Genomic DNA, 24,673 nt, shown 5'->3' with positions numbered 1-24,673 from the left:
TACTCAGGACAGCCACGCCTCTCCCCTCCATGAGAGAAATGCTTTCTGAAAGAGTCACCAGGAGACTTTGGAGAGATGAGGGCTTAGGGAGGTCCCCCATTCATGTGGGAATCTGGACAAAGGGATGGTGCCTGCTTTCTGAGCTCTGGGATCCTTGTCTGTACAGGGGGTAAGGGTGCCTCTTTTGCACTGGCATTCCAGGATTCCAAAAATGCCCCCCAGCTCTGGAGTCCCCATCAGCCCTGCTCCTACCCCCGCGTCCTCCTCCAAGCTGCAGGCCAGATGGGGGGAGAGACACACTGACCTGGTTTTGATTTCCTCTCCACCACTCATTTGCCATCTGAAGTTGGAGCCAGTGAGGCCCAAACTCTCTGAGTCTCAGTTTCTACCCCTGTGAAATGGGGACAACGTTCCGTACCACACAGGATTCACAGGAGAGCATACTTATACAAGCCCAGGACAGAATCAGTGCCACAAACAGTCGTGGTTATTATGACCAGTCATAATGGGGGTTGCTGAGTCACAGAGTTTAGGGCTAGAGAATCAGCCCCTCGTCCCAGCCCAGCCTCACCCGCTGGTGTCTCTCTTGGATTCACAGGAGAGCATACTTATACAAGCCCAGGACAGAATCAGTGCCACAAACAGCCGTGGTTATTATGACCAGTCATAATGGGGGTTGCTGAGTCACAGAGTTTAGGGCTAGAGAATCAGCCCCTCGTTCCAGCCCAGCCTCACCCGCTGGTGTCTCTCTTGGTTGCATCCCTTCTCTCTCTCCCCATTCCTGCTCCCCCTTCCTTCCTGGGAAACTCCCCAGGAAAGTCCCCAGCAAAAGAAGGCTTCATGTCAGGTATTTCCATCCAGGGCCCCCACCCCTGCCACCCCACTCCTCAACCACAGCCACCACAGAACCAGGAGACCCTGTCCTTGGCCCCCAACCACCCAACAAGTTGGCCTTCATCATCACACTGGCTTTATTGGCCCTGAGAGCCATAGAGTAAATCCCAGTAGGACCCTGCCTCCCCTCACCCCCAAGTCCAGGGGTCTTAGGGGCTGGCTGAGTGTTCACCACTCCAGTCTTGGCTTCCTGTTCCAGTTGTTGGCTGCCAGACCTGGATCTTTGGGGAGCTCCTCAGATCCTAGTTAGGCTCAGCCTGGAGGGTATAATTGGCAGAGGCCCGGGATGGCTTCACTCAAAGAAGAACATTCCTGGTGTCCGGTATAGGCAGGGGGTCAGCCCCAATGGGTAGCTGGATCCTCCCTGGACAGGGAAGCTACCTGCAACCCAGGGCTCCTTGGAGTCAGCTGGCAGGGGCAGTGGGGCCCGAAGTGAGGCTGGAGGGGTGGATGGTGTGGGGGAGGGGGCTGCTGAGGCCAAGAGGTGCTCAAGGCCTGGGTCAGTCCCCATGCAGAAATTCAGCGCCTGCAGCCGGCACTGGTAGCTGCTTCCAATGCCTGCTTCAGGGGTCAAGATGGGTGTAGGGGCCTTGCTAAAGCCTTCAGCCTCAGAGAAGCCCATAGGAAAGCCAAAAGCTGGGCATGGGGAAGATGAGGTGGCCACAGGGAGCTCCCCAGGGCCTGCTGGCTTGGGTGCAGGCATCTCTTTGGGCTCCGCAGGTGGCCGAGGCCTGGCGTCAGTGGTTGCTGGGCACATGCTGGCTGGCAAGCCTCCCACCAGGCCCCCAAAGCTCAGGCCTTTGGGCTCTGGCAGCTCCGGCAGGAATGGGCACTGCCTGCCAGTCGTGGCATCGGGGACTCCTGGGTCCTGGCTGCTCGCTCTGAGGGGTCCACGGCGTGCCTTGGCAGGGCCCTTGATGCCCTCAGCACCTGCCCGCCGTGTGAAGCGTCGGCGTCGGCGCAGGAAGCTGCCATGCTCGAACATGTCGTGGCAGTCGGGGTCCAGCGTCCAGTAGCTACCCTTGCCTGGCTTGCGGTCATCACGGGGCACCTTGACAAAGCACTCGTTGAGTGACAGGTTGTGGCGGATGCTATTCTGCCAGCCGGGCCGGTTGTGGCGGTAGAAAGCGAAGCGGCCCATGATGTAGCGGTAGATTCCGCTGAGGGTGGCCCGCTGCCCGGGGGAGCTCTGGATGGCCATGGCAATCAGGGCTATGTAGCTGTAGGGAGGTTTGGTCGGCTCAGCCACAGGGCCCAGGGGCCCAGGTGGGGGCTGCTGCTGCATGCTGGCAGGGCTGGCTGAGCTGGCCTGGCTGGCGGCTGCGGGGACTGCAGGGGCCAGGCACAGCGTCCAGGGCTGGTTAAAAGACCCACTGGCCCAGCCTCCCAGCCTGGAAAGGCAAAAAGGGGTGGGTCCGCCAGGCTGCCCTCCCTTCCTCCCTCGCCCCCCTCCCCCAAGGCCCAAGTGGGGCGGGCAGGAGAGGCCAGGATTGGGAAGCTCTGAGCAGCTGCCAGGGGTGAGGAGATGGGAGGGAAGGGCCTGAGACCCTCAGCCCACATGTGCTGAGTGGTGGTGGCTGGGGAGGGACAGGATGTGAAACTGGGCAAGGCAGAGACAGAAACAAGGAGATAAAGGCAGAGAAGCAACGGGATAGAAAGAGTTAAAAAAAGAGAGAGACAAAAGAGAGGCAGAGATTAATGAGAGACAGTAACAGAGAGACACAGAGACATAGAGACAAAGATGAGAGACAGGAAAACCAAGAAATACACAGACACAGAAACACACACACACACACACACACACTATATAAAGAATCACTCAAAGAGGCAAATAAAGGAATCTATAGAGATAGAGAGAAAAATGGACATACAGAGACACAGGTACAGATACAAGAGACTGAGGGGCAGAGAGACACACGGTGAGATGGAGGAGAGAGAATCCAAGGGGCTGAGCTGCAAAGCTGGGAGTCCCCTGGAGAAAAGCCGTGGGGACCTCAAATCCCCACTTCTAGTTCCCCTTTTCTCCTCTTTTTCTCGTGCCAGGCCTGTGATCTTCTTTCTCTCCGCAGTGAAGAGCCCTAGAGGTCACACGATTCCCTGCCCTCCTAGCACAGAGGTATATGCTGGTTGGGCGCCTGGGAATGACGGCTGCCAAACCCGCCTGCTGAGCCCCGGTGCCCTCTGGTGACTGGTGTGGGAAGGACAGCCATCCTGGCAGTGACAGCGGCCTCCCCAGAGGCTTCCCCAGCAAGTCCCTGACCCTGGTTGAGTCTTAGTTTCCCATCTCTAAAATGGACCTGGCAACTCTTCAGCTGTCTAGGCCGTGGTGAGGAGGCAATGGGAGCCCTTATATGGAATCCAGCGGCCTCTGAGAGCCTAGTACACAGTAGGGGTTTGGACATGGCTGAGGTCTACTGCTCTGAACTGAGGCTCCTGGCCAGCTGCAGCCTTGGCCAGGGAAATAGTGACACTCAGGATGGACAGTCAGGCCTCCTGAAGTGGGACAGCCTCCTCCATGCTCTCCCACCCACAAGTAACCAAGTCAGAGGAGAGGGCAACCACTGTGTGTCACTCGCCATGCCAAGCCAGCTCCCGTCCCCTCTACATTTACTTCTCAGACCACCCAGCTCCAGGGGCCTTCATAGTTTCTTTTGAATAGTAAAGAATCCAAGGCTCAGAGAAGTTAGTGATTTGCCTGAGGTCACACAGCTAGTGAGTGCTAAAGCTGGGATTTGAGCCCAGGATTCTGTAACTCCCTAATACCACCTCTTCTGTGAGGGGCAGGGGTAGAGGACAGTCATTGGGCTCCCACCGGAAAACAGGCTGTGAACCCCAGAGAGTAGGGACCATGCAGTCTTCCTCTATCCCTTGTGCCCAGCATTAGTGGAACAGAGTAGGTGCTCAATTAACATTTGTTAACTGAATAAAAAAATAGTGATCCAACTGTCTTCTGTCCTTTGTTGAATCATACACTCCCCCCATAAAAATGGCTAATTAATGTATCACTAAAAGATTTATTCTGTTGCCATCTGTAAAAGAATTCCTATAAATAGAAGTCTGAAAAGGAAAAGGCCTGAAATCTGAGGCAGAACACAGTGACTTTACTGACAAAACAGGATCAATTGCCTTCAGGTTCCCTCCCAGTTCTCTAGGACTGTCTACCACTTACAGTTTGCAAAACTGGCTTGGAGAGGGGCTGGATTCCAGGCTCCTGCTGTGGCTTCTGTCTGAGGGCTGTGTTTGGGGGACTGCCTCAGTTTCTCAAAGGCAGTATCTATTGGTGCTTGTGGTTCAGTAGTTAGCCTCCAAAGCCCCACTCTCCCCTGCCCCGTTCAGGCCAAGTCTTCTGTTTTGGGACCCCTCCTCTGGTCACAAAAGGAGAGAGACTAATGGCAGGTGGGAAGAAGAATGTCTCAGAAGGCAGGCCATTCTGTGACTTGTTGGCCCCACACTGAATAACCCTAGGATCTAATGACTGGTAAACCCAGCTTTCAGCAAACCTTATAACGGATTACTTGCAAGTAAAATGGGCTCTAAGTAACAGCCATAAACTTATCGGGCTCTCATCAAGAGGTGAAGTCTTGTTTCTGCAATTGCTGTTTCCAGAACCTCAAGGTCGAAGTTGGTTTCTTCCTTGCACCCCAGGCCCAGCTGCTGGGCAGTGGACCACACGGGGCATTCCAAGCTCCATCCCTGCAGCTGAGGTTGAAGGCCCCAAACTGGCTTCCACTCTCCCACCCACCTTGAGGGACACCCCAGGTCCACTGGCTCAGTTTGGGCAGGGCTGGGATGGAGGCTGACTTTGGAGGGTACAGAGAAGGAAGTGGCCGCTTAGGGCTGACTCGGCTGAGTCAGCAGGTGAGTGATGTCATCAGGGACACTGCACTGTGGACCTGCCACCAGGGAACCGTGGCTGTGGCGCTTCAGGTGTTGGAGGAGCTCCCTGGCAAAGACTGGCTCTACCTGTGGAGGTGGGTGGGGCAATGAACCAACCCTCTCATTTACCTGCCCTATACATTCTGGTGGGAAGTCACAGCCCTAGTGACAGCTCCCGCCCCACAGGCATTTTACAGCAGGGTTCTACAGACCAGAGGGGTCATCAGGTCAAGGGCAAAGCTGGGACAGGAGAGAGTCAGGGAGGGGCCATTCAGACGTGACTGGAGGGTGTGGTTCTCCACTGGAGGGGGAGGTGTCTCACATGGGCCATGATGAGCCGCTCCTCGGGCTGGTCTGGGGGCCCTGGGTACTCCTTGCCAAAGCACAAACGGATCTGGTACTCAGGCTCTCGGTCACCATCTTGCAGGTGGGCGCACAGTTCTATGGGCATCAAGACTGTGGGGGCTGGGCCAAGACAGGGCATTCCCACCTGACGCCCACCTGTGCTATATCCCATGTCTACATCTCCACTGTGTGTCCATGCTCTATGCCCACTTCCACATCCCTATGCCTGTCTCGTGTCCCACATCTGTGCTCACTTAAAGTGCTCACGACCCTTACCTGGTGCCCCTATGCTCACTACTATACCTTTCCTTTATGTCCATTCCATCCCCACTGCCACTCCCCTATGCCTATCTTGTGCCCAGTGCCCCTAATGCCCACCCCATGAATAGCGCCCTATACCAACATATGTGCCCAAGCCCTATGTGTATGCCTGGCACCCAATATGCCAAGCCTGCCCTTGCCTACACGGTGTCTTCTATCAGTGTCCAGCCATTCTGATGCCCTTGTTGACTCCCATTCCCAGCGCTTGTGTGCCCAGTCCTTTGTTTCGATGTCCACTCGGTGCCCTGAACCCTTAGCCTGTTCCCCTGTGCCCACATTTCACGGGCTCACACTCCTGTGCCCACGGCCCCTGGAGCCCCTTCGCCATGCTCTCACCGGCGAGGAAGCGGCGCGTGTCGAGCAGCTGACAGGTGCGCTCACGTTCCACTTGGTTGGGCTGCACGCGGTGCGGGTCCCTGGCACAGGCTCTTGGCTAATACTCCCTCAGGCGCCACCCACAGCAACACGCTGCGCTCCAGGTGCGGCAGCAGGCGCTGCAGCAGGTGGGCGCCCGGCGGCGGCTCCGGAAGCGAACCTGCGCGACAGGCAGTGGCGGCCCCAGCAGGCGCTCCGCGGAGGCGGGCACAGATGGCAGCCCTTGGCCTTGCGCGCAGTGGCTTCGCCCACCAGCTGGACGCTGTAGAACAGCCGCACGTGCAACCAGCAATCTGAGGGCCGAAGTGGGCGCGAGCACCAGGCGTTGGCGACACCAGGACCCCACCCCCGACAGGGCAGGGGACCCTGTGGTCTTCCCAGCCCCTTCCTCTGGGATTCTAGGAGCTTCTTCCAGCAAATATTTTAATGCTGGTAGAAATAATATTAGTAATAACCTGAGCTGTCAGCACTATACTCAATGGTTAAGGCTGTGGGCTTGCAGCCAGGCCCCCGCATTGTAATCTCTCACTGCCACTTAAGGGCTTTAACTGGGAGAAGCTAGTAACTTTCCCAGGGTTACTAGCTGTGTGACCTTGGGCAAGGTTCTTAATCTCTGTGTCTGGTTTCTGCATCTGTGCAGTGGGGATAATGGCAGTGTCTATCTCACAGGGCAGTGGTAAGAGCTTAGAAGGATACCTGGCAGAGACAAAACTCTCAACAAATGTTAGCTGTTGTCTGGCTTGGGTGCTATGGGTGGGAGACAGAGGCTAGGCCAGCCCAATCCTGGGTCCTCTCCAGTTCTGCACACTGTTCAGAGGGGAGGGCTTTCAGATTTCTTACCAGGGTCACTGAAGAGCTCGAAGGGCAAGGGGCTCCAGGGGTGTGCAGGGTCCTGTGTCCGGGACCCTGGGGAAGGAAGGGATGCAGTTAGGTTCCACCTCCCCCTGGGTCCCTTGATCTCTAGATCAAGGTCCCTGAAGATCCCAGGGAGGAGGTCAGGGTAGGTGGGGAGTAGGCTCCAGGCCATGCCCTCCTCTCCAGGAGAAGCACAAACCCTGGCAACAGGATGGAGTAAGAGACAGCCTGCTGTTTCCTGGGCCCCAAGGGCAACCCCTTCAACCAAGATGATCCCAGACAAGAGGACCCCAGCTCACTGCATGATCTCAGGCACAGCCCATGTCTCTCTGGGCCTTAGTTTCTTCCTTTTTGAATGGGAAGATAAACTGAGTGTCTGAGGGTCCTATGTTTACCAGCCCATGAGTTTAAGCTCACAAGCCCACCATTTCCCATTTTACAGATGGGCAAAGTGAGGTCCTTGTCGAGCCATCCTTGGCCACTACCTCCAGGGGCAGGTTGGTACCTGGGCCACAGGCACCCTCCAACACAATCGGGCAGACCTTGTAGGGGTTGGAAATGTCCAGCTGGCTGCGCTCACGCACCTCACAGAAATCGGCACTCTTGTTGAGGGCACAGCGCAGCCGTGTCTTCCAGGTGGAGAGGTTCTGCTTGTCAATACCCTCTAGGCACTTGCCCTTGTAGATGGCCCAGGCCTGGGGATGAGCAGAGGTACTTGGGGAGGAGTACCTGGGAGAGGGGGCTATCCTGCCTCCCACCCTTCTCTCTCTCCCTCCAACCCTCCGTCCCCTGCCTTCCATCCTTTCCTCTCTTCCTCCCCATCTCCCTCCGTCCAATACATATTCCTTCAACTCTGCATGCTAGGTGCAAGCGAGGGGCTGGGCATTAAATGTGGAGGAAGACAGACATGGTCCCTGTTCTCAATGAACTCAAGTCTAATGGGAGAAGACAGCTGCAAACAGCTAAATGGAAATAATTATAGTCCAAGTTATGTACTGTGATAAATAAGAAATAAACAGGATGGTGGGGTATAAAACAGTGACAATGATTTGCTATCTGGAAAGCCATAAATGAAACCCCAACCTATTACAACATACAAAGTGGACTCCAGATGATTAAAAAATAAAAAAGTAAGAGGTAAAGTGTAAAATCAATAGAAGATAATATAGGAGAAATTTTTTGAGGGGTAGAAAATTCTTCTCAAACAAGACTTCAAAGGCATGAACTATGGGCCAAAAAAAAATTACAATATCTGCACTCAGCAAGGGCCTAAGATCTAGAACATACAAGGAACTTCTTCAAACCAACAAGAAGCAGAAGTCATCCCCTAAAGAAAAAGATCTTATCAAAGACAAGGATTGGTTTACAGAAGAGGAACCCAGAAGTCCATGAGCATATGTACTTAAACTCATTAGTGTCAGGGAGATGCAAATAAAAATATGAAATGTCGCCTGTAAGCTGACAAAATTTAGTGAGCTGGATAATGCCAGGAATTGGTGGGGATGTGGACACCTAGTGGGCGTGGAATTGGTGTAGAGCTTCCAGATGGTAACCTGGTATGCTTAGTCACATTTAGTATAAACATACCCCATGAGCAGAAATTCCAGTGCCAAAGGAATTCTCACAGAGGCTCACAGGAGGACCACGTCAAGTACACCCAGATCAGCATTCCTTGTGGTACTAGAAAGCAAACTTGTGCCCACCCCTGGGAAAGAGGGTAGGGTGTATTTGTCATGAGTGCTGTGCAGCATCTAGAAGCATCTAGGAGTAGCAAATTACACATACAGAGAACAAGAATAGGTCTTAAGAGCATGACTCTGAGCAAATAAAAAGTTAAGATGTGTATAAGGCAAGAATATCCACAAAACAGCAGGTATCCTTTTTGCAAGAAAGCATGCACACCAAAGATACTCATTAAACACACTAGATGACTGTTTGTTGTAGAGGAACTAACCAAATTGGAAATATGAGGGGCTACTTTAGAGAAGGCAATCAGAAAAGATTTCTTGGAGGAAGTAGCATTTGAGTGGAAGCCTGAATGGAAAGAAGGATGGAGTATGGGAAAACTGTTCTAGGAAGAAGAAACAATAACTGCAAAGATCCTGAGGTGGAAAGAAGTTGCTAGATTCCAGGAAGGCCAGTGTGGCTAGACCAGAGGGGCCAAAGGAGAGGGCAGGAGGTGATGTGTTGCTTGCATACATCACATCCAGGGAGGCATGCCAATGACAGGTCTTACTCAATCACTGCCCTCAGAGATTCCAGGCCTGATGAGAAACATGAACACCAAGCAGAAAAGTCACAGTTCCTGTCTTGGTGATGCTTGCCAGTGATGAGACCTTTGGGGTTTGATTTTGTTGTCGGTAAACCATGCTGAAAATACCCAATCTCATGAGGTTGGTGGGTGTAAGATGAGTACTCTACGGAAAGTGCCTAACACAGCACCTGGCACACGGTCAGAGCACACCTGTTGCAGTATTTATTCATTATATTAGGGGTATTCTAACCCAAGGTAACCAGGGTACATGACCCAGGATGCTATCAGCATGATGAGAGGAGGATCTGTGTTTTGTTCACTGCTGTGTCCCCAACCACCTAGAGTGATGCCTGGCACACACGGTATACTCAGTATTCCTGGAGTGAATTCAGCTGGGCTTTGAAGGGTGGTAGGAAGTTGCCAGGTGGAGTGACATCCCTGGCAGGGGGAACAGCTTGAGCAAAGGCCTGGAGGTGTGGAAGGGCATAGTTCGTTCAGGGAACATGGAGCAGCCTGCTGTTGCTGGAGCTGGATATGTGTGTCTGAGGTCATGTGCACAGCTGATTCTCATTATTTGGGGGTAGTTGTGTTTTAAACAATTTGCACAAACACTGAATTAACAGATACTGAGTCATTGCTCTCTGGGGAAATAAAAGATGAGGTTCCTAAGAGCCGGCCTCTGGTTACACCATTTTCACCAACTGATCAATACATAACCTTGTTTTATATGTCTTTCTGTTTAAGGACACCTTTTCTAATATAAGCTGTTGATTCATCAACATTGAACTCAGGCCCAGCAGCACTGTAAGTCACACCTGAATGTGAATCTGACACATGTATTTTTTCCATAAGACACATCACAGCCTCCCCATGCACAGGAACACTAGACTGTACTTCAGCACTGCACTTGGAGCCATTTTAAGTGTGAGATCACCAAAAAGCACAAAAATATTAAAAAGATGGCACTTTAGACTGCAGAAAGGACACGTGTTTACAGTAGAAGGCAGAGCATCACCTTGATCAGCCTCAGATGGGAATGTGCGCGTCTAGTGCCTCCGATTTTGCACTGTTCTGCATATGTCTGTGAATGGCCACAAAAGTGCCTTGAGCATTGATTCTGAGATTACAAATACATTTTAGCAAGTAAGTGAATTTGCAAATATGGAATCCATGAATAATGAGGATTGACTGTATGTGGTTCTGAAAGGGCAAAAGGAATTAAGGAAGAGGAGACAGACTGAAGCTGGATCATGAATGTCCTCAAAGGCCAAGTTTTATCCTGTGGGCTTTGGGGCACCAGGAGCACGTGAAGCCAGGGAGTCACATGTGTGTGTCAGTGGTACATTGAGGCATGGGTCTAAGCAGGCAGAGGGACAGGGAGGGCTAGTCCCCAGAATCTCCCTCCTTGGGACAGCACAGTCCAAAAGAACCTAACTACCTGCTGTTCATCACTTACTGAGCACCTTCTGTGGGCCAGGCACTGTGCTTAGTGTCACCACCCTCAAGCAGCTGGAGGGAGTCTGATGGAGGAGATATTCATATAAGGTACTTAAAACTCATAGGGGAAGTTGTTCCAAAGGAGGAAGCAGAAGGAATCAGGGATGGCCTGGGAGAAGCACCTCAGTTGGAGCTTAATAAATACACTAAACAAAGGCATGCATCAGGGAAGGCTCTCTTGAGATGTTTAAGCTGAGCACAATGGGAGTTGGCCAGGTGAAGGGGAAAACAACAGTATTCCAGGCAGGGGAACAGCATGTGCAAAGGTCCAGTGGTGACAGAGACATAAAGCAGTTAGAAACTGAGAGAACTGTCAGGCCAGATCTAAAGTTGGGGAGGGTTGGGACTGGAGAGAGATGAGGCCAGGGAGGTACAGTTCATGCAGGGCCTGAGGCCATGGTAGGGAGCTGGGACTTTATCATGAGGGCAATAGGGAGCCATGGAAGGATCCTGAATAGGGCAGTGCCAAGATTTACATTTAGAAAGATCCCTTTGTAAGACTGAGGGGAGACCTGACGGATGGGGGGAGCAGGGAGCTCAGTGAGGTCGCTGTGGGTGTTCTGGTGAGAGATGGTGGGAATGGATCCAAGTAGATGGGCTGAAGGGAGTTTGTGCCAAGGGCCAGCAGACCTTGGCAATGGAGTAGAATGAAACTAGGAGATAGGGGAGCAGTCAGCGTTCAGGTACCTGGCTCTGGCATCTAGGTGGCAATTGGTGCTGTCTTCCATTCTGGGGAACACAGAAGCCCATGGGGTGAGCTGACGAGTCTGGTGTTAAGGGTGTGCTGAATTGGAGAGGTCTGTGGGGGCCACTTGACACAGGCCTGGGGCATGGCCGGGAGGCAGGGAGCTGTGGGGCCCCCTGCTGAGGCTGTGGAAGGGGGTAGTGGGACATAAGGAAGGAGGTGCAGGAGCGAATGCTGAGGGCCACGAAAGGAGGGGATGGAGGCTGAGAGGCAGGGGCCAGGAAGGCAGAAGGAAAAAATGGGTGGCAGGAAGGCAGAGACTCTGGAAACCAAGTAAGAATGTTCCAAGGAGGAGGGACGGGCCACTAGGCACAGACCAACCAAGTCAGAGAAGATCATGTTGGCATTCTTGGATCTGGAACTGAGAGACAGGAGCAGCAGGGACAGAAGCCAGACAGACGTGAGGAATCGGGAAGAAGGAACTGGGGAGCTATGGGTGAGGGAGTTCATGCCCAGTAGACTCTTTCCAGATGCCTCACCCTGTGGATGGAGAGAGGGCCCAGAGAAGTGGGAGCTGGAGGCCGGGGCGTTTGGGGTGCTGGCCTGATCTGCGTTGGTTACTTAACGCTCATGGGACAGAGTGCAGAGATTAAACGCTGATGGGAAGGAGCCGGTTTGGAGGAAGTTAATGATGACTGAGGAAAGGGAAGGCATCCCTGGAGGAGGTCCCCGAGAAAGGCTGATATTGGAAAGCAGATAATGTCCCCAGGCTGCAGGGGTTGGCGGTTTGAGGGTGGGAAGTTGAGGGAATTCCCATCAGTGGCATCTAATTTCCCCGTGGAGAGGCCCCCTGAGAGGTTGGGGGGGTGCCGCCAGTCTTGCAGCCCGGCTGAGTCTATTTGAAGAGGGTATCTGAGCGTCTCCCATATATGAACACTACTCACAACCTATAGACAACTGAGGCCCTGGACCAGCACGTCGGTCTGCGGGGACGCTGGGACCTGGCGCACCCAAAGCGCTCTGCGGCCCCGCCGTCTTACCCTGAAGATCACCGCGTCTTGCCGCGCCTGGTAGCCCTGCTTGGCTGCGTGCTTCCAGCGGATGCGGAAGACTGTCATGCCCGCGTCCTCCCAGCGCGACCCGGCGTAGCCCCCACTCTCGATCTGAGCCACTAGCCAGTCGCGGAGGCGCAGGGGACCCTCGGCCTCCGCCATCGGCCTCCTGCCGTCGGGGACCTACGCCTCCTCTCTCCGCCAGGGGTCGCCGGTCCTCGAGGACGCAGTGCCGCGACGGCTGCACCCCAGCGCGACAGGGGAACGGGGACCCCCTGGATGGCGAGGGGAGGCGGCGAAAGCGAAAGTCTGGGCAGGCCGGTTTCGCTTTCCATTCCGCCCCGTCTCCGGGAAGCCTTTCCTTTCGCCCCTCCCCGTGATGGCCCGGCCAGCAGGGCGTCGGGCCTCCGACAGCGAGACAGCTAGAGGCACAGTGGGACGCCAAGACCCACTGGAGGGTAGCCCGGGTTCTGCCCGTCCCTAGCGGGGGCCACAACAAGCACCCAGCGGCAGCCGCATCCCTTCCCCTGTTCTGTGCTCTTGCCAGCCTACCAGAAACTTGTCTTTTCAGGAACTGGACTGCAGAGGCTGGAAAGGCATGGTACTTCTCTGACTCCCATCAGAACCGGGAAACAGAGACTAATTTAAAAGGCACACTCCTAGCCTCCGTTCAGGCCTGCAGAATCAGGTTTTCTAAGGAGTTCCCTCATGCGATTCTGATCCAGGTAGTCCATGGGCCAGACTTGGGGAACTAGTTCCTTAAATACTGGGAGTCCCCATTTACTGAGTGCTGGGCCTGGTGGAATCCTTTCCTGTGGTGTCCCAGCAGTCTCAAAGCAGCATGTGAGATGAGTATAATTACTCATTTTATCATTCGGAAGACTGAGGCTCAGAGAGGTTAAAGCCCTGTAACAGGGGCAGAGAGCTAGTATGTTGGACCTGAACTGTGTTTCTCTGCCCCCAGAACCCAAGAGCCTAAGCAGAGCACCGCACTGCCTCCCACAGCCATATCTGGCATTCACGGACTCCTGGTGAGGTCCGGCACCCTCCCCTCACAAAGTGCATGCAAAGTTTTTCATGCCTACGCATTTTTCTAGGGTTTGTATCTTTCACTAAATTGTCAAAGTGGGGTTGGGACATGAAAGAGGTCTAGTAGTTCAGACTGTTCCACCCCTTGCTGTGTACATGGAGAAACTGAGGCTCCAAGAGAGAGAAACCACCCTTCACTGCCTAGGGCACAGAGCTGGACACCCAGCCAGCCAGCAGTGACCAGAGGCTGTAGCACCATCCCTCATGTGTACCTGTCGGGGGACCTTCTTCATGCTCTCTACCGTCTGTCCTCAAATACCAGCAGCCACCTTTCTGACACTTCCAGTCACACCAGGATTCAAATTCAGACCTGTAGGGCTCCAGTGGGGCACAATACACTTCATATGATTAAATACAAGAGTGATAATTATGTCTAAGCAGGGGTCTTGAGTGTGACAAGCAATCTCTTCATTTTTCTGGGTGGCAGAGTCATAGTGATTAGGGTCCATAGTCAGACTGCCTAGATTCAAATCCCAGCCCCACTATTTGCTAGCTGGGGCCCTTGGACACCAATCTCAGTTTCCTTATCTGTTAAACAGCAACACCTGTTTCATAGGGTTGCTTGAAGGTTAAATGAGATGAGGGTTAAGTGCTTAGCACATTGTCTGGCCAATAATGAGTGCTCAATAAATGAGTGATATTATTATTGTATTTGTTGAGTCAGAGTGTGGTGAAAGCAGAGATGAAAGTGGGGGAGCATCATGAAGGGCCTGGAACATCAGATCAAGGTGCTTTGCTTTGCCCTACAGGTGATAGGGCCATGTTGGTTTTTAAAAATACAGGGAGACACCAGCAGAAGTAGAAAGGTGTTTTAAACCAGACAGCTGGTGGTGCCACTAATCAGCCAAGAGAACCACAGACACCCTGCACTCTGGTGGGTCTGGCCACCTTGCTCTTCACAAATGATCCTACCTCAAGGCCTTTCACTGACTGTTCCCTCTGCCTGGAATGCTTCCCCCACAGATAGGAAAAGGGTTAACTCCTTCACTACCACCCATTTTCTTTTATCTGGTGTCTTTCCCATTAGAATGTCAGCAACACGAAGGCAAGGGTTTTTCTTACTGCTGTATTCCCATTGCCCAGCACAATGCCTGCTGCATGGTAGGTATTCAACAAGCATTTGCTCAATGAATACAGAGTAGGTTGGGAATCAGGTGAAGGTCATCCCACCCCCAACGGTAGAATCTGGGCCTCCCCTACAGCCCTGAACACAGGCTTGGTACATAATAAAAAACCCATTCAGGTGGGCATTAGATGAAGCTATTTCAGACTCCTCTCAACTCCCAAGTTAATTGTAGTTTGTGAAAGATCAGGCTCTGGTGACCTCTGTTCATTTGGAGTCAGTTGGCTGATTTTTTTTTGGCTGCCCTGAGGCTCTCCCACCTCAGTGGCTGCTCAGGAGTTTAAATTCTAGGTGGGAAGGGTGATTCACACTAGCTGGGGTGGGTTACTCCTCACCAGTAACCTCGGAGACCAGGAGGAACTGCTGCTTAACCACCCTGGGAAACAAACTTGCTAGGTTCAAATCCAGCCTCCCCTATCTTAGCTGTGTGTCCTCGGGCAAGCTGCCTGATCTCTCTGAACCTCAGTTTCCTCCCTGAGAATTAGGTGAACTCCTGCATGTAAAAAATAAGGCAGGAGGGAGGCATACTACTATATCTTATTAGCTAGTATTTGCGAACAGGGAAGGGAAAGGGGCTCAGGGAGGGGGAAGAGGTCCAGAGAGGAGGGTTCAGAGACCTTTTCAGGACACCAGGGCTCCAGGGAGGGATGGGGTAAGGGTCAGGGAAGTCGGAGTACTCTTAGAATTCAGCCCTGAAGACTGCAGTTTCTTTAGGGTAGCAGACTCCTCAGGTCCCAGGGGATGCAGACCGCCTCCCATCTCTGGGCCCTCCAGGCACCTGCCCCTGCAGTGTCCTGCTGTCCGGTACCCACCTTTGCAGAATGATTGACAAGTGCTCGGACAGGCAGCTTCTGTATCTTTAATATCCCCCAGGCCCATTCCAGTCCCCACTCACCGACCCCCTCCCATTCCCGCTGCCTTTAAAGGGTAGAGACCCAGGTGCCCCTCTCCCTGCCCCAGGACTAAGGCACCAGGTGGCTGCAGCAGGCCAACCCAGACACGGAGACGCACAGACGCAGGACACACTGCAGACGCAAGACAAGCGAGGCGGGCCTCGGGGGCGGGGGCGGGGGCAGGGATCTGGCCGCCGCGGGGCTCCCAAGGCTCTGGACCTGTCCCGGAGACCTGGGAGAGCCAGACAGCCCTCGAAGGGGACCAGTCGCAGGGGCAGGAGAGTGCGGCCGGCTCCTCACTTGCCGCCTTTGAGGGTCAGACACCGCGGGAGGCAAGAGAAAGCCTGCTTGACGCGCGCCAGCAGCGGCAACGGCCGGTGGGCGTCCCGGGCGGCCCGCGGCACCAGGCGCTGCAGGGTCCCCTCCGACGCTGAGGAGTGCGGCGCGGGCGAGGCGGCCGGGGTCGATGGGCTCTGCCGGCAGCGCTTGCTCAGCGGCAGCAGCGCGCGCACCTCGTCCTCGTCGCGGAAAGGGATCTCTCCGAAGCGCTCCACCAGCTGCCGGCGAAGCTGGGGGGAGGCGGGGGCGGAGACGGAGACGTCGGGAGGGGGCGGGTCGGCGTCGGATCCTCACAGCGTCCTCCCAGTGCGAGCCTCCGGCGCCTCGCTAAGCCCCTCCCCTTCCAGAGCATCCTCAGCCTTCCTTCCGAGTTTCCATTCCCCTCATGGGCCCCCTGCCCCGCTATTAGTTCCCTCCCTTCCCCTGAACCCCTTCCCCTTGACACTCCATCTTTCAGGCCTGCTAGAGCCACCCCCCTGCACAGTGGGGACCACGTTAGCCCCGCCCCACTGCACAACCACTCCACTCACGCAGGGGCTCTTCCTTGCCTGGCTCATTCATAATGCAGCCTTGCAGATAGGCCTCTGGGTGCTAGCCTGCCACCTGATGAGAGCTTTCCTACACTTGATGCTTTTCTCTCTGCCTCTCATCCCTTATTCCCAGGGAGCCTCAGTTCCTGGCATATCCATATGCCCTTTGCCCAGTGGGCATAAGAGAAGGAACTGCTTTGGCCTCATCAAGGACCCAGGGGTGAAGCAGGGGTTAGGCATTTCTCCCCAGAGGGGCCAAATGCTCAAATGCCTTCAGGTTCCAGGCCAGTAGAGCAGGCGGTGCTGGGACCTGGCCAAATAGAAAGATCCTTAGTCTGGCCCAAAGGCATTCAAATTCTAAATAAAAAAGGAAAAGAAAACAACTGGCTATCCAAACAAAATAACAGGTAAGGTTAGATTAGCTCAAGGGCTACAAGTTCGAGACCCTAGAAAAATCTGCCAGGTCTGAAGCATGGGCTAAACTGTTTCCAGTCAGTGCTCAGCTCAAGTGGAAAGAAGTCTCTCACCCCTGCCCCAGCCTCTCTGCCCAGCCCGTACCTTCCGGGAACTGCCCCAGCCAAACTCTTCAAGCTGCTGCCTGAAGCCCGGGTTGGGGTTGGCGATGGGCCGGGTGGCCTTGATGGCTTCAAGCACATCCCTCCAGCCAAGCCCCGTCACTGTCATCACATATGCCGTCACAATGGTTGTACTTCGGGAGATGCCTGCAAAGCTGGGATACCACCCCCCAAGGCTTAAGGTAAGGCCCAAATTTCCCCCATGTCTCCCCGACTCCCCATCCCCACTTCACCTCTCCCACCTTTGTCTTCTGAGCTCCAGCCATAAGGAACCTGCCAGGACCTGTCTTCCCACATTTTCAGGTCTTTGCCCATGCTGTTCCCTTTGCCTGGAATATCCCCTCTTTCACATCAAAGGCCTGAGTGAAACATCAGCTTCTTCATTCATTCAACAAACATTCCCTGATATCCTGTTATTTTTTCAGGCACTGGGTATATAGTGCAGAATAAAACAGACATGGTCCCTGCCATCCTGAGGCGTCCAGTATGGTTGGGGGAGACAGACACTAACCAGGGAAACAAATTTAGGTGGCAATAATCGCTTTGAAGATGAGTCCAGGGGTTAGGAGATCCTATAAGAAGAGGCACTGATCTAGTAGAGAGGCTGGGGAGGGTTAGGGAAGGGGTTCCCAAGGAAGTGACATCCAGCTGAGTCCTGAGAGCTGTGTAAGGGTTAGTTGAGAATGTTCTGGGCAGACCATGAGGTGGGAGCCCATGGATTTCAAGAAGGGGGAGATGGCCAGTGCAGCTGGAGCAGGGGAAGGAGGGAAGAAGCATGAGAGGCAGGGCTGGAGGAGGAGCTGTTTTATGGCTGGGGCTCCGACAGAGCTGGCCTGGAGCCCAGGAGGGGTGGGTATTCTGTGAGAGGTTATGGGATGAGTGCTATCAGTTGAGCCAGGGGCCCCTGGGAAGACACAGGGGCCCTGTCTCCCAGCCGGGGTTCCCCAATGCCCTGTCGTATCACTCCAAAGGCCTGGAGGGGAGAAGAGGGAGCTAGAATATGGGAGGGTGCTGGGCTACCTGCATGACCTCAATTATCCCTCCTAATACCCTTCAGGTCAACATTCTCTCCCTCATGTTACAGATGAGAAAACTGAATCTTAAGAGAGAAATAGCTCTTTGGCCATGGCCACACAGCTGGCACACACAGCTGATAGGGCCCTGATCTGAGCCCCATCAGCCTCAATCAGATGAAGGGTAGGCTGTCAGGTGTGGTGACAGGCTGGGAAAGCTCCATTCACAGGCTGCTCATTCCCCACAGGACTAGTGTGTGTTGAGGTTGGAGGACAGCCACTCTTCTCCTCTCCCCCCACACCCCTTACTCACCAGTGCACAAGGCAGTTTCCCCCATTGAGGCGGCAACAGTGGATGAAGTTGATACATTCTTTGAAGTGTTTTTTGCTAGAGAAAAACAACAGGACAGGGAGCACTGGCGGCAGGCCTCCTAGGAGTTGTCCCCGTCCCCCTCCCCATTTATGGGCTGGCAAGAGACCGAGAGCCCTGGATCCTCAGGTCAGCGAGCCAGCCGGTGTGTGCAATGAATAGGGGCCAGTACTGTAGCACAGATGGAGGAGTATTTGAAGGAGTAATGGTGGCGTTTCAGGTGGTAAGAGAGGTCAATGATGGCAAATCCCACACACAGGCACCTCTCCAGTGGGCCCTGGGATCCTATTGTCACAGAGGGTTTATCTTGACCTTTCAAGGAAATTTGTGGGAAGAGACACAGGACTCCCACAGGTCTGCAGTCTGAGCACCTGCAGACAATGTTGGTCAGCAAAGGGGCTGGGAGCAAGATTCCCAAGGGGCAGGAGTGTGTCTCTCTGGGTCCCTCCCAGGCAGGGAGGCATTGCTAATCGCAAATAACATTGCTAATAACAAATAAAAATCTTGCTTTCTGAGCCCCTATTATATGCCAGGCCCTATCCTAATCCTGAACCTGTGCCATCTGATCTTTCAAAGCCTGCTTGATGATGACTACACCCCCATTTTCCCTCTCAGAGAGGGAAAGCAATTTGTCCAAGGTCACACAGAAAGTAAATGGCAAAGCCTGCCAGAACCCAGATGTCTTAACTCCAAGGCCAGAAAAAGACTGAGCCTGACCCTTCCAAATCCACAGGGGTACTTTCTCTATTTCATAACTGAAGAGACTGGAGGTTAAGAGTCTTCACCAGAATCACAGGCAAGGGTATAGCTGAGACAGAATCAAACCTATGGGTGGGTGACCCCAAGACAGCTATCTGGCCTGTGTCCTCTCTGTTCTCCCTCAGACCACCTCCCACCCTCCCTACTGCCACCAGAGAAGGCAGTTGTCTGTCCATCTGTTGGTCCATTAAGGGGAACTTACATGGGTACCTCAGGGGCATCAGCCACTGGGATGCGAAGGTAGGTTATGTCCTGCAAGTACAAAACACACATGGGCAGTTGGGGGCCCTGGCCAGGGCCACCCAAGCAACTCATGACCCCAGGTCAGTTCCTGCCCCTCTCTGGACCACTATTGCTCTCTCTGTCCAGAGAGGGTAGATGCCATCTCTGAGGGCCTCCCAGCTCTGACCATTTGTGGTTCCAGAACTTTCTGAGAAGATGATATCCTAACCCTGTAGGTGACTTGGGTATGAGGATTTCATAAAAAGCATCCAGGGAACTTTTAATTAATAGCTGGGAAAGGGCCACTGAAAGTGACTCCCCTCTGAATGAGGATTGTGAAACCACACAGTAAGAAGGGCAAAGCAGATTTTATTACCTTGAAAAGAAACAGAAACTATGAAAATAAGTTTATAGTTCATGAATTGTGGGTATAAAACTATGTTCTAATTATAAAAATAATCAAGGAATGAATTGTCAGTAATATCTCCAACAAACTGGCTATGACATCCTTCGCTGCATGCTTAACCTTCACACAAGATCATAAAGATGATTTCTGCCCACATTCTAAGAATCACTTTTCTCAAGGATCTCTTCAACCTTTGATATTCAAATGGCTCTTTTCAAGTTCCAGGCTCACCACCAGCCAGTAGCTCAGGGACACCAGGCCAGGTCCTCATTTGTTAATGGCTTTGCAGATTTCAGCCCTTCTCTAACTCACTTTTCCCAAGGTCATGCAGTCCTACATTTTTTGCAAGGTCTGTAGTTTCACTTTGCAACACATTTGGCCTTGGGTTTGCACGGCATCATCAAAGCCTGACTGGTAAAATCACTGATGGACAGGGTGGGAAAACTGCTTGTGCAAAGAGGGAGGGTTGTTGGAGCAGGGACTCATTCTGTGAGCAGTCATTTCATTAGAAAATACATTCATGGCTTGAGAACCTTCTCCATTCAATTTAGTGACTGACTACTCCAAAGACTTCAAAACAAGCCTGCCCTTCAAAGCAAAACTGGACTCTGTTGACTTGGACATTTTGTCTTTGAATGACACTGAGAATCACAGATCATTGGAGATTGCTTTTAGAGACCATCAAATCTGATACAAGGGAAAATGAAGGCCCAGAGAGAGTAGGACCCTGCCCAAGGCCACACAGCAAATCTAGAACCTGGTCTGGATCTCAGATTTCCAGAGCCTTTTCCCACCCACAGTTCCTTCCCTTCAGTGGGTGACACAGACTCTAACTGACAAGCAGGGAGAAGCTCTGTTTATGGGATAAGAATATTATTAACTTTGTTATTGTATCAGCTATCCTTTATTGAGTACCTATTATATGGCTCTCAACAACTCAGTGAGTTAGGTGCTGTTTTAAAATTCCCATTCTACAGATCAGGCAACTGAGGCTCATAGAGTTCAAGTCCTGTGCCCAAGATTATGGAGAGTAAGCAGTGAAGATGTGAACTCAGGGCTCCTGACTCTAGCACACGGGGTCTGAATTTCTTACTTTCCTCCTCTAGGTTATAGCATCCTCACCCCTCTTTTCCAAGCACCATCCTCTGGTAAGGGCTATGCTTTACAGTGTGCAAAGAATCTTTAGCCTCCTGTATGTAGCCCCTTTGCATCCTCACAACAGCCCCCTAGGGGTAGTCAGAGAGGTAAAGTCACAGCTCAGGATCATCTCTTTGGAGAGTCATCTCTCAGGTGGGAAATGGGAAGCCCATGTGGGGGGGGGGGTGTTTAAGGTTCAGTGTGAGGCCTCTGGGCCAGATGGTCTGTATTCAGATCCCAGCTCCTCAGCTTCCTGAATGTGTGACCTTAGGCAAGTTACTTTGCCTCTCTGAGCCTCAGTTGCCAAACAGCAATCAAATCGGGTGCTTCTGTAAAACAAGCCAGCTTTGAAGCCACCTTCCCTACCTTTGCACAGCCTGAGGATGGGGGTAAGGAGTACCTGCAGCAGAGGCTGGGGTGACTCATGGATGGAGATGATGTGTGTGATCTTATTCCGGCCCAGCTGATCTGGGTCTTTGGCATCTGAAAGACACAGGATGCTTCAGCCAATCTGGTAGGTATGAATTATGTGTTCCTGATGGCCAAGTTAGGCAGGAGCTTGCTGCCCAGCTTCCCTCCCATCCCTCCCTTGCCACCTTGGCCCACCTTCCACCAGCTTCCTATTCCTTTGCCATTTCCTGCGACTGGTATGACAGGTTCTGTCCCACTCCTAGGCTTCAGTCCTTCCTCTGGTGCACCCACAAGTAACAGCCCAGCATCATCCCGGCCTTCCCTATGCTGTTCTTTCCATCACAAACCCACTTCCCTGGCATATCCTTGACCCAGCAACTTTACTTCCAGGAATCTTGTCTACAGAAGGCTTTGCTTCCACAGAAAGCTGTGTGTGGAAGGATGGTATTTTCTGCAGGACTGCTTATAACATTAAATACATCAGAAATAGTTTAAAAAATGGGAGCAACCTACATGTCCATCAAAAGAGGACTGGACAAATAATGGTACATTCATACTCGAATACTTTGTAGCCGTTGAAAAGATTTCTATGTGCTGATGTGCAATTGTGTCCACAATATATTACTAAATGGGAAACAGGTTACAGAAGAGCATGCCAAATAGGTTTCCACTTTTGTTTTAAATATTATACCTGCATCTACAAAGATATATGAAAGCCGACCCAGGGACATAAACCACACTGCTATCAGTACCATCTCTAAGGGCTGGGTTTCCAGTATATACAGACCTTTGATAATCAGAATAAATAACACATGTCCCTCTGCCTCCATATGTTCACTTAACTCATTCAGCACGTTTACTGAGTGTACTATGTGTAGCCTTGGCTGAGCATGGGGGTGTGGGATCAAGTTCATGGCCCCTGCCTTCATGGAGCTAACACACTTAAAGAGGCTTCAGACATTACAAGCCAAATACTCAGAAATCAAGTGTTGTGAACTACTGAGGCATCTTCCAAAGAGGAAGGGAGCAGGGTTTATGGGAGGGAAGTGGTTAAGCCAGGTAGAGGATGGGATGGGTGGGGGAGGCCCTGCCCCAGTGCAGACACCCTCCCTCTCTGAAGCTTTCTCTGACTCCACAGATGGAAGTGACTTTTCCAGTCTTGGGTCCCCCAAGCCCTGGACCAGCTTGTCTGTTAGCACAGGCCTGGGACAAGCAGAGTGCTGTGGCCTTGGGACAGAGTGGGCAGTGCTCATCAAGAAGTTACTGAGGTAGAGGCCAGTCTTCAGGGACCTCCTTCTGAGGAGGAGGCTGTAGGGGGTAGGGGTAGGGATCCCAGTTTCCCAGCAGCACCCCCAACCAGACTTCAGCCCAGAACCCCGGGGCCTGAAGAACCCTTAGAGACAGTTGGGCCTTGTGCAGAGGGAGAAGCCAAGGCTCAGAGCAGGTGCAGACTTGCCAGGAGTCCAGTTTTCTGAGCCCTTTGCACTGGGGACATTCTCCTGCCCATGTCCCCTTAATCCTCCTGTCCCCTCCTAGCCTGGCATCCCGTCCCTGCCCCCAGCCCCATTCCTGAGCATGCCCAAGGTTCATGGGCACAGGCCTGGGACAAGCAGAGAGCCATGGCCTTGGGACAGAGTGGGCAGTGCTCACCAATGAAGTTTCCAAGGTAGAGTCCAGGAAGTACCTACAGGAAAGACAGGCCAGAGTCAGGGGGTGGGAGTGCACACCCTTCCCCCCAGGCAGCTGGGGGCCCGCTGGTCCTCAGGACTCAGGGAGCAATCCCCTCCCTCTCCTGGGCCTCTGCTCTCTGTGAGAGGGGTGGGGAAGGCCAGTGGGAGGAGGACACCAAGGGAGACCATCTTGAGCAGGGATGAGAGGAAACAGGAGGGAGGGGCAGGAAGACTAACGGAGGGAGGATATGGGGAGCAGTGGGGGGAGGGGAGAGGTGGCCCAGCTAGGGCGAGTGGTGGGGAAATCTGAGGAGGCAGTGGGATGGCAGGGAAAGGTGGAGGGTCCTGCAAAGGCAGGGGTGTGTGGGGGCGGTAGGATGGAGAAACAGCACCAGGGAGGGAGTCAGAGACAAGGAAGACAGATACTCAGAGACCGAAAGAGGGACCCAGAGAGACACAGTCTGGGAGTGACAGAGAGCCACAGAAGGACACAGCAAGAAATACGGAGTCACAGAGACAGAGACACAGAGATAGAGTCAGAGATACGGCCCCAGAGAGACCCGCAGAAAGATACGATCTCAGAGTCACAGGGAGACAACAGGTCTCGACAGAGAGACTCAGAACGAGAGCCAGAGGTCAGAGGCGGGTCGCGCGGCGGCCGGAGCGGGGCCGCGTCGGGCTGGGGGGCGGCCCGGAGCGGCTGCGCCGCCCCGCCCCTACCTTCGTCATGCCATTCCCCATGATCCCGGGGGCGGGGGTCCGGGCGCACCCCCAGCTTGCCGCCCGGAGAGCGCTCGGGTCACCGCTCCGCTGACAGCCCGGGCCCGGCGCCTGCAGCCTGGCGGGGAACAGGGGGCCTGGCGTCCGCGGTCCCGCCCAGGCCTGCCCAGCCGCAGCCGCCGCCAGCGGACCCCGGCCCGTGAGGGAAATGACGGTGGAGCCGCCGCCGCAGGCTCCTCCTACCCCCTCGGTCATGTGGGCCCCCCCCCTCCGTGGGTCGCGGCGGGGGCCTGGACAAAGCCGCAGTGTGCCGGGCCCAGCGCCCGCGGGACAACGGCAGCTTGTTGGGGCCGCGTGGGCCGCCGCCTCCGGAGGTGGGGGCGGGGGCGCTCCCCCCACCCTGGCACTGTCAGGCGCGGGCGGGGTGGGGGGCGGGGGGCGGAGAGGGCCCCAGCCGGGACTCCCATCCCAGTTCCGGCTCTGCCTGGACCTCCCTGCGGGCCCTGGGGCGAAACATCCCTCCCCTCGTGCTTCAGCCTTCTAGCGAAAATGTGGTGCGGGCTGGACGTTGATCCCTGTGGGTCCTCTGAATTTCAGTTTCTGTTTGAGAGGAGAAAAGTGGGTGATTCCGTCCTTCAGTATATCCCCTCTCCTGCTCTGCTCTCCAGCAGGCATCCTGTCAGCCAACCGTTCTCCTCTCCCTCTCATGCAACCATCTGTCCTCGCCTCCTCCAGTACATACATTCACCGGCCCGTCCGTCCGTCCATCCATCCATCCATCTTCCCACTCTCTCCCATCCACTTTGCCCTTTATTGCCGGAGACCAAAAGGGCCCACACCCACAAGATGGCGGATTTCCTGCTTCTTTTCTGGGTTTACTATTCCCGCCAGTACCCACCGAGACCCAATCACCCTTGTAGACATTCCTGCAAGCACCACCTGGTGAACAATCATCTTCTGACCCTCCCCTTCCTTGCTGACTTGTATAAATTAAGCCTGCTGCAAATAAACTGCGCCAGCTTGATCAGACATCCTGTCTTGCTGGTCGTTCTTTGTGTCCCTTGCTTGTTCATTTCTGCAGGCGTCTCCGGCTACACTCCACGTTAATCCCGCGGGTCGGGACAACTGGCGCCCAACGTGGGGCACCCCGGGACTCCTGCTGAAACGTCTGCTCGGAAGCCCTGGCCAGGCATTCATTTGAGTCACCGCACGGGTATTGACCTGATGTCGACTCTGCATGGAGAAGGATCACTGCGGCTCAC

General features: G+C 53.8%; 2 protein-coding genes across 10 annotated transcripts; both read right to left on the bottom strand.

Moving 5' to 3' along the window:
- Window positions 1–952: 952 nt before the first annotated feature.
- FOXS1 (forkhead box S1) lies at window positions 953–5,913 on the bottom strand. 3 transcript variants are annotated; one of them, XM_017653713.3, is made up of 3 exons: window positions 5,773–5,913; window positions 5,093–5,211; window positions 953–2,285 (listed from the first exon to the last, which is right to left on the bottom strand). In XM_017653713.3, the coding sequence occupies exons 2-3, from the start codon at window positions 5,188–5,190 to the stop codon at window positions 1,187–1,189; spliced, it is 1,197 nt and encodes a 398-aa protein (XP_017509202.2). In that variant the 5' UTR covers window positions 5,191–5,211; window positions 5,773–5,913; the 3' UTR covers window positions 953–1,186. The 3 variants fall into 3 exon arrangements, with proteins under 3 accessions (XP_017509202.2, XP_036860508.1, XP_036860507.1); XM_037004613.2 differs by having other exon boundaries at window positions 953–2,114; XM_037004612.2 differs by having other exon boundaries at window positions 5,093–5,235; window positions 5,773–5,901.
- Window positions 5,914–15,209: 9,296 nt separating this feature from the next.
- DUSP15 (dual specificity phosphatase 15) lies at window positions 15,210–24,264 on the bottom strand. Of its 7 annotated transcripts, XM_037004614.2 has the most exons (9): window positions 24,154–24,264; window positions 23,412–24,011; window positions 22,672–22,705; window positions 21,011–21,093; window positions 19,048–19,097; window positions 18,030–18,104; window positions 16,946–17,032; window positions 16,687–16,858; window positions 15,210–15,828 (listed from the first exon to the last, which is right to left on the bottom strand). In XM_037004614.2, the coding sequence occupies exons 2-9, from the start codon at window positions 23,664–23,666 to the stop codon at window positions 15,556–15,558; spliced, it is 1,029 nt and encodes a 342-aa protein (XP_036860509.1). In that variant the 5' UTR covers window positions 23,667–24,011; window positions 24,154–24,264; the 3' UTR covers window positions 15,210–15,555. The 7 variants fall into 7 exon arrangements, with proteins under 7 accessions (XP_036860509.1, XP_036860511.1, XP_073092857.1 ...); XM_037004616.2 differs by lacking the exon at window positions 24,154–24,264 and having other exon boundaries at window positions 20,977–21,093; window positions 23,461–23,980; XM_073236756.1 differs by lacking the exons at window positions 16,946–17,032; window positions 24,154–24,264 and having other exon boundaries at window positions 23,412–23,980.
- Between the last annotated feature and the right edge of the window lie 409 nt (window positions 24,265–24,673).

The sequence above is a fragment of the Manis javanica genome, chromosome 5 (genome assembly GCF_040802235.1).
Source record: "Manis javanica isolate MJ-LG chromosome 5, MJ_LKY, whole genome shotgun sequence".
Lineage (NCBI taxonomy): Eukaryota > Metazoa > Chordata > Mammalia > Pholidota > Manidae > Manis > Manis javanica.
Note: the sequence above shows the minus strand (reverse complement) of the source record. Positions and strands in the feature narration are given on the sequence as shown.

Excerpts from the sequence above, each read along its gene's own strand:
- FOXS1 (XM_017653713.3), bottom strand. The coding sequence starts at position 5,190 with ATGGTGACCGAGAGCCTGAGTACCAGATCCGTTTGTGCTTTGGCAAGG. Across the intron at positions 2,286-5,092 it reads AGCGGCTCATCATGGCCCAT|GCTGGGAGGCTGGGCCAGTG; the intron begins GTGAGACACCTC and ends TTGCCTTTCCAG.
- DUSP15 (XM_037004614.2), bottom strand. The coding sequence starts at position 23,666 with ATGACCGAGGGGGTAGGAGGAGCCTGCGGCGGCGGCTCCACCGTCATT. Across the intron at positions 19,098-21,010 it reads CACCCCAGCCTCTGCTGCAG|GACATAACCTACCTTCGCAT; the intron begins GTACTCCTTACC and ends TTGTACTTGCAG. Across the intron at positions 17,033-18,029 it reads GGAAACTGCCTTGTGCACTG|GCAAAGGGAACAGCATGGGC; the intron begins GTGAGTAAGGGG and ends GGGATATTCCAG.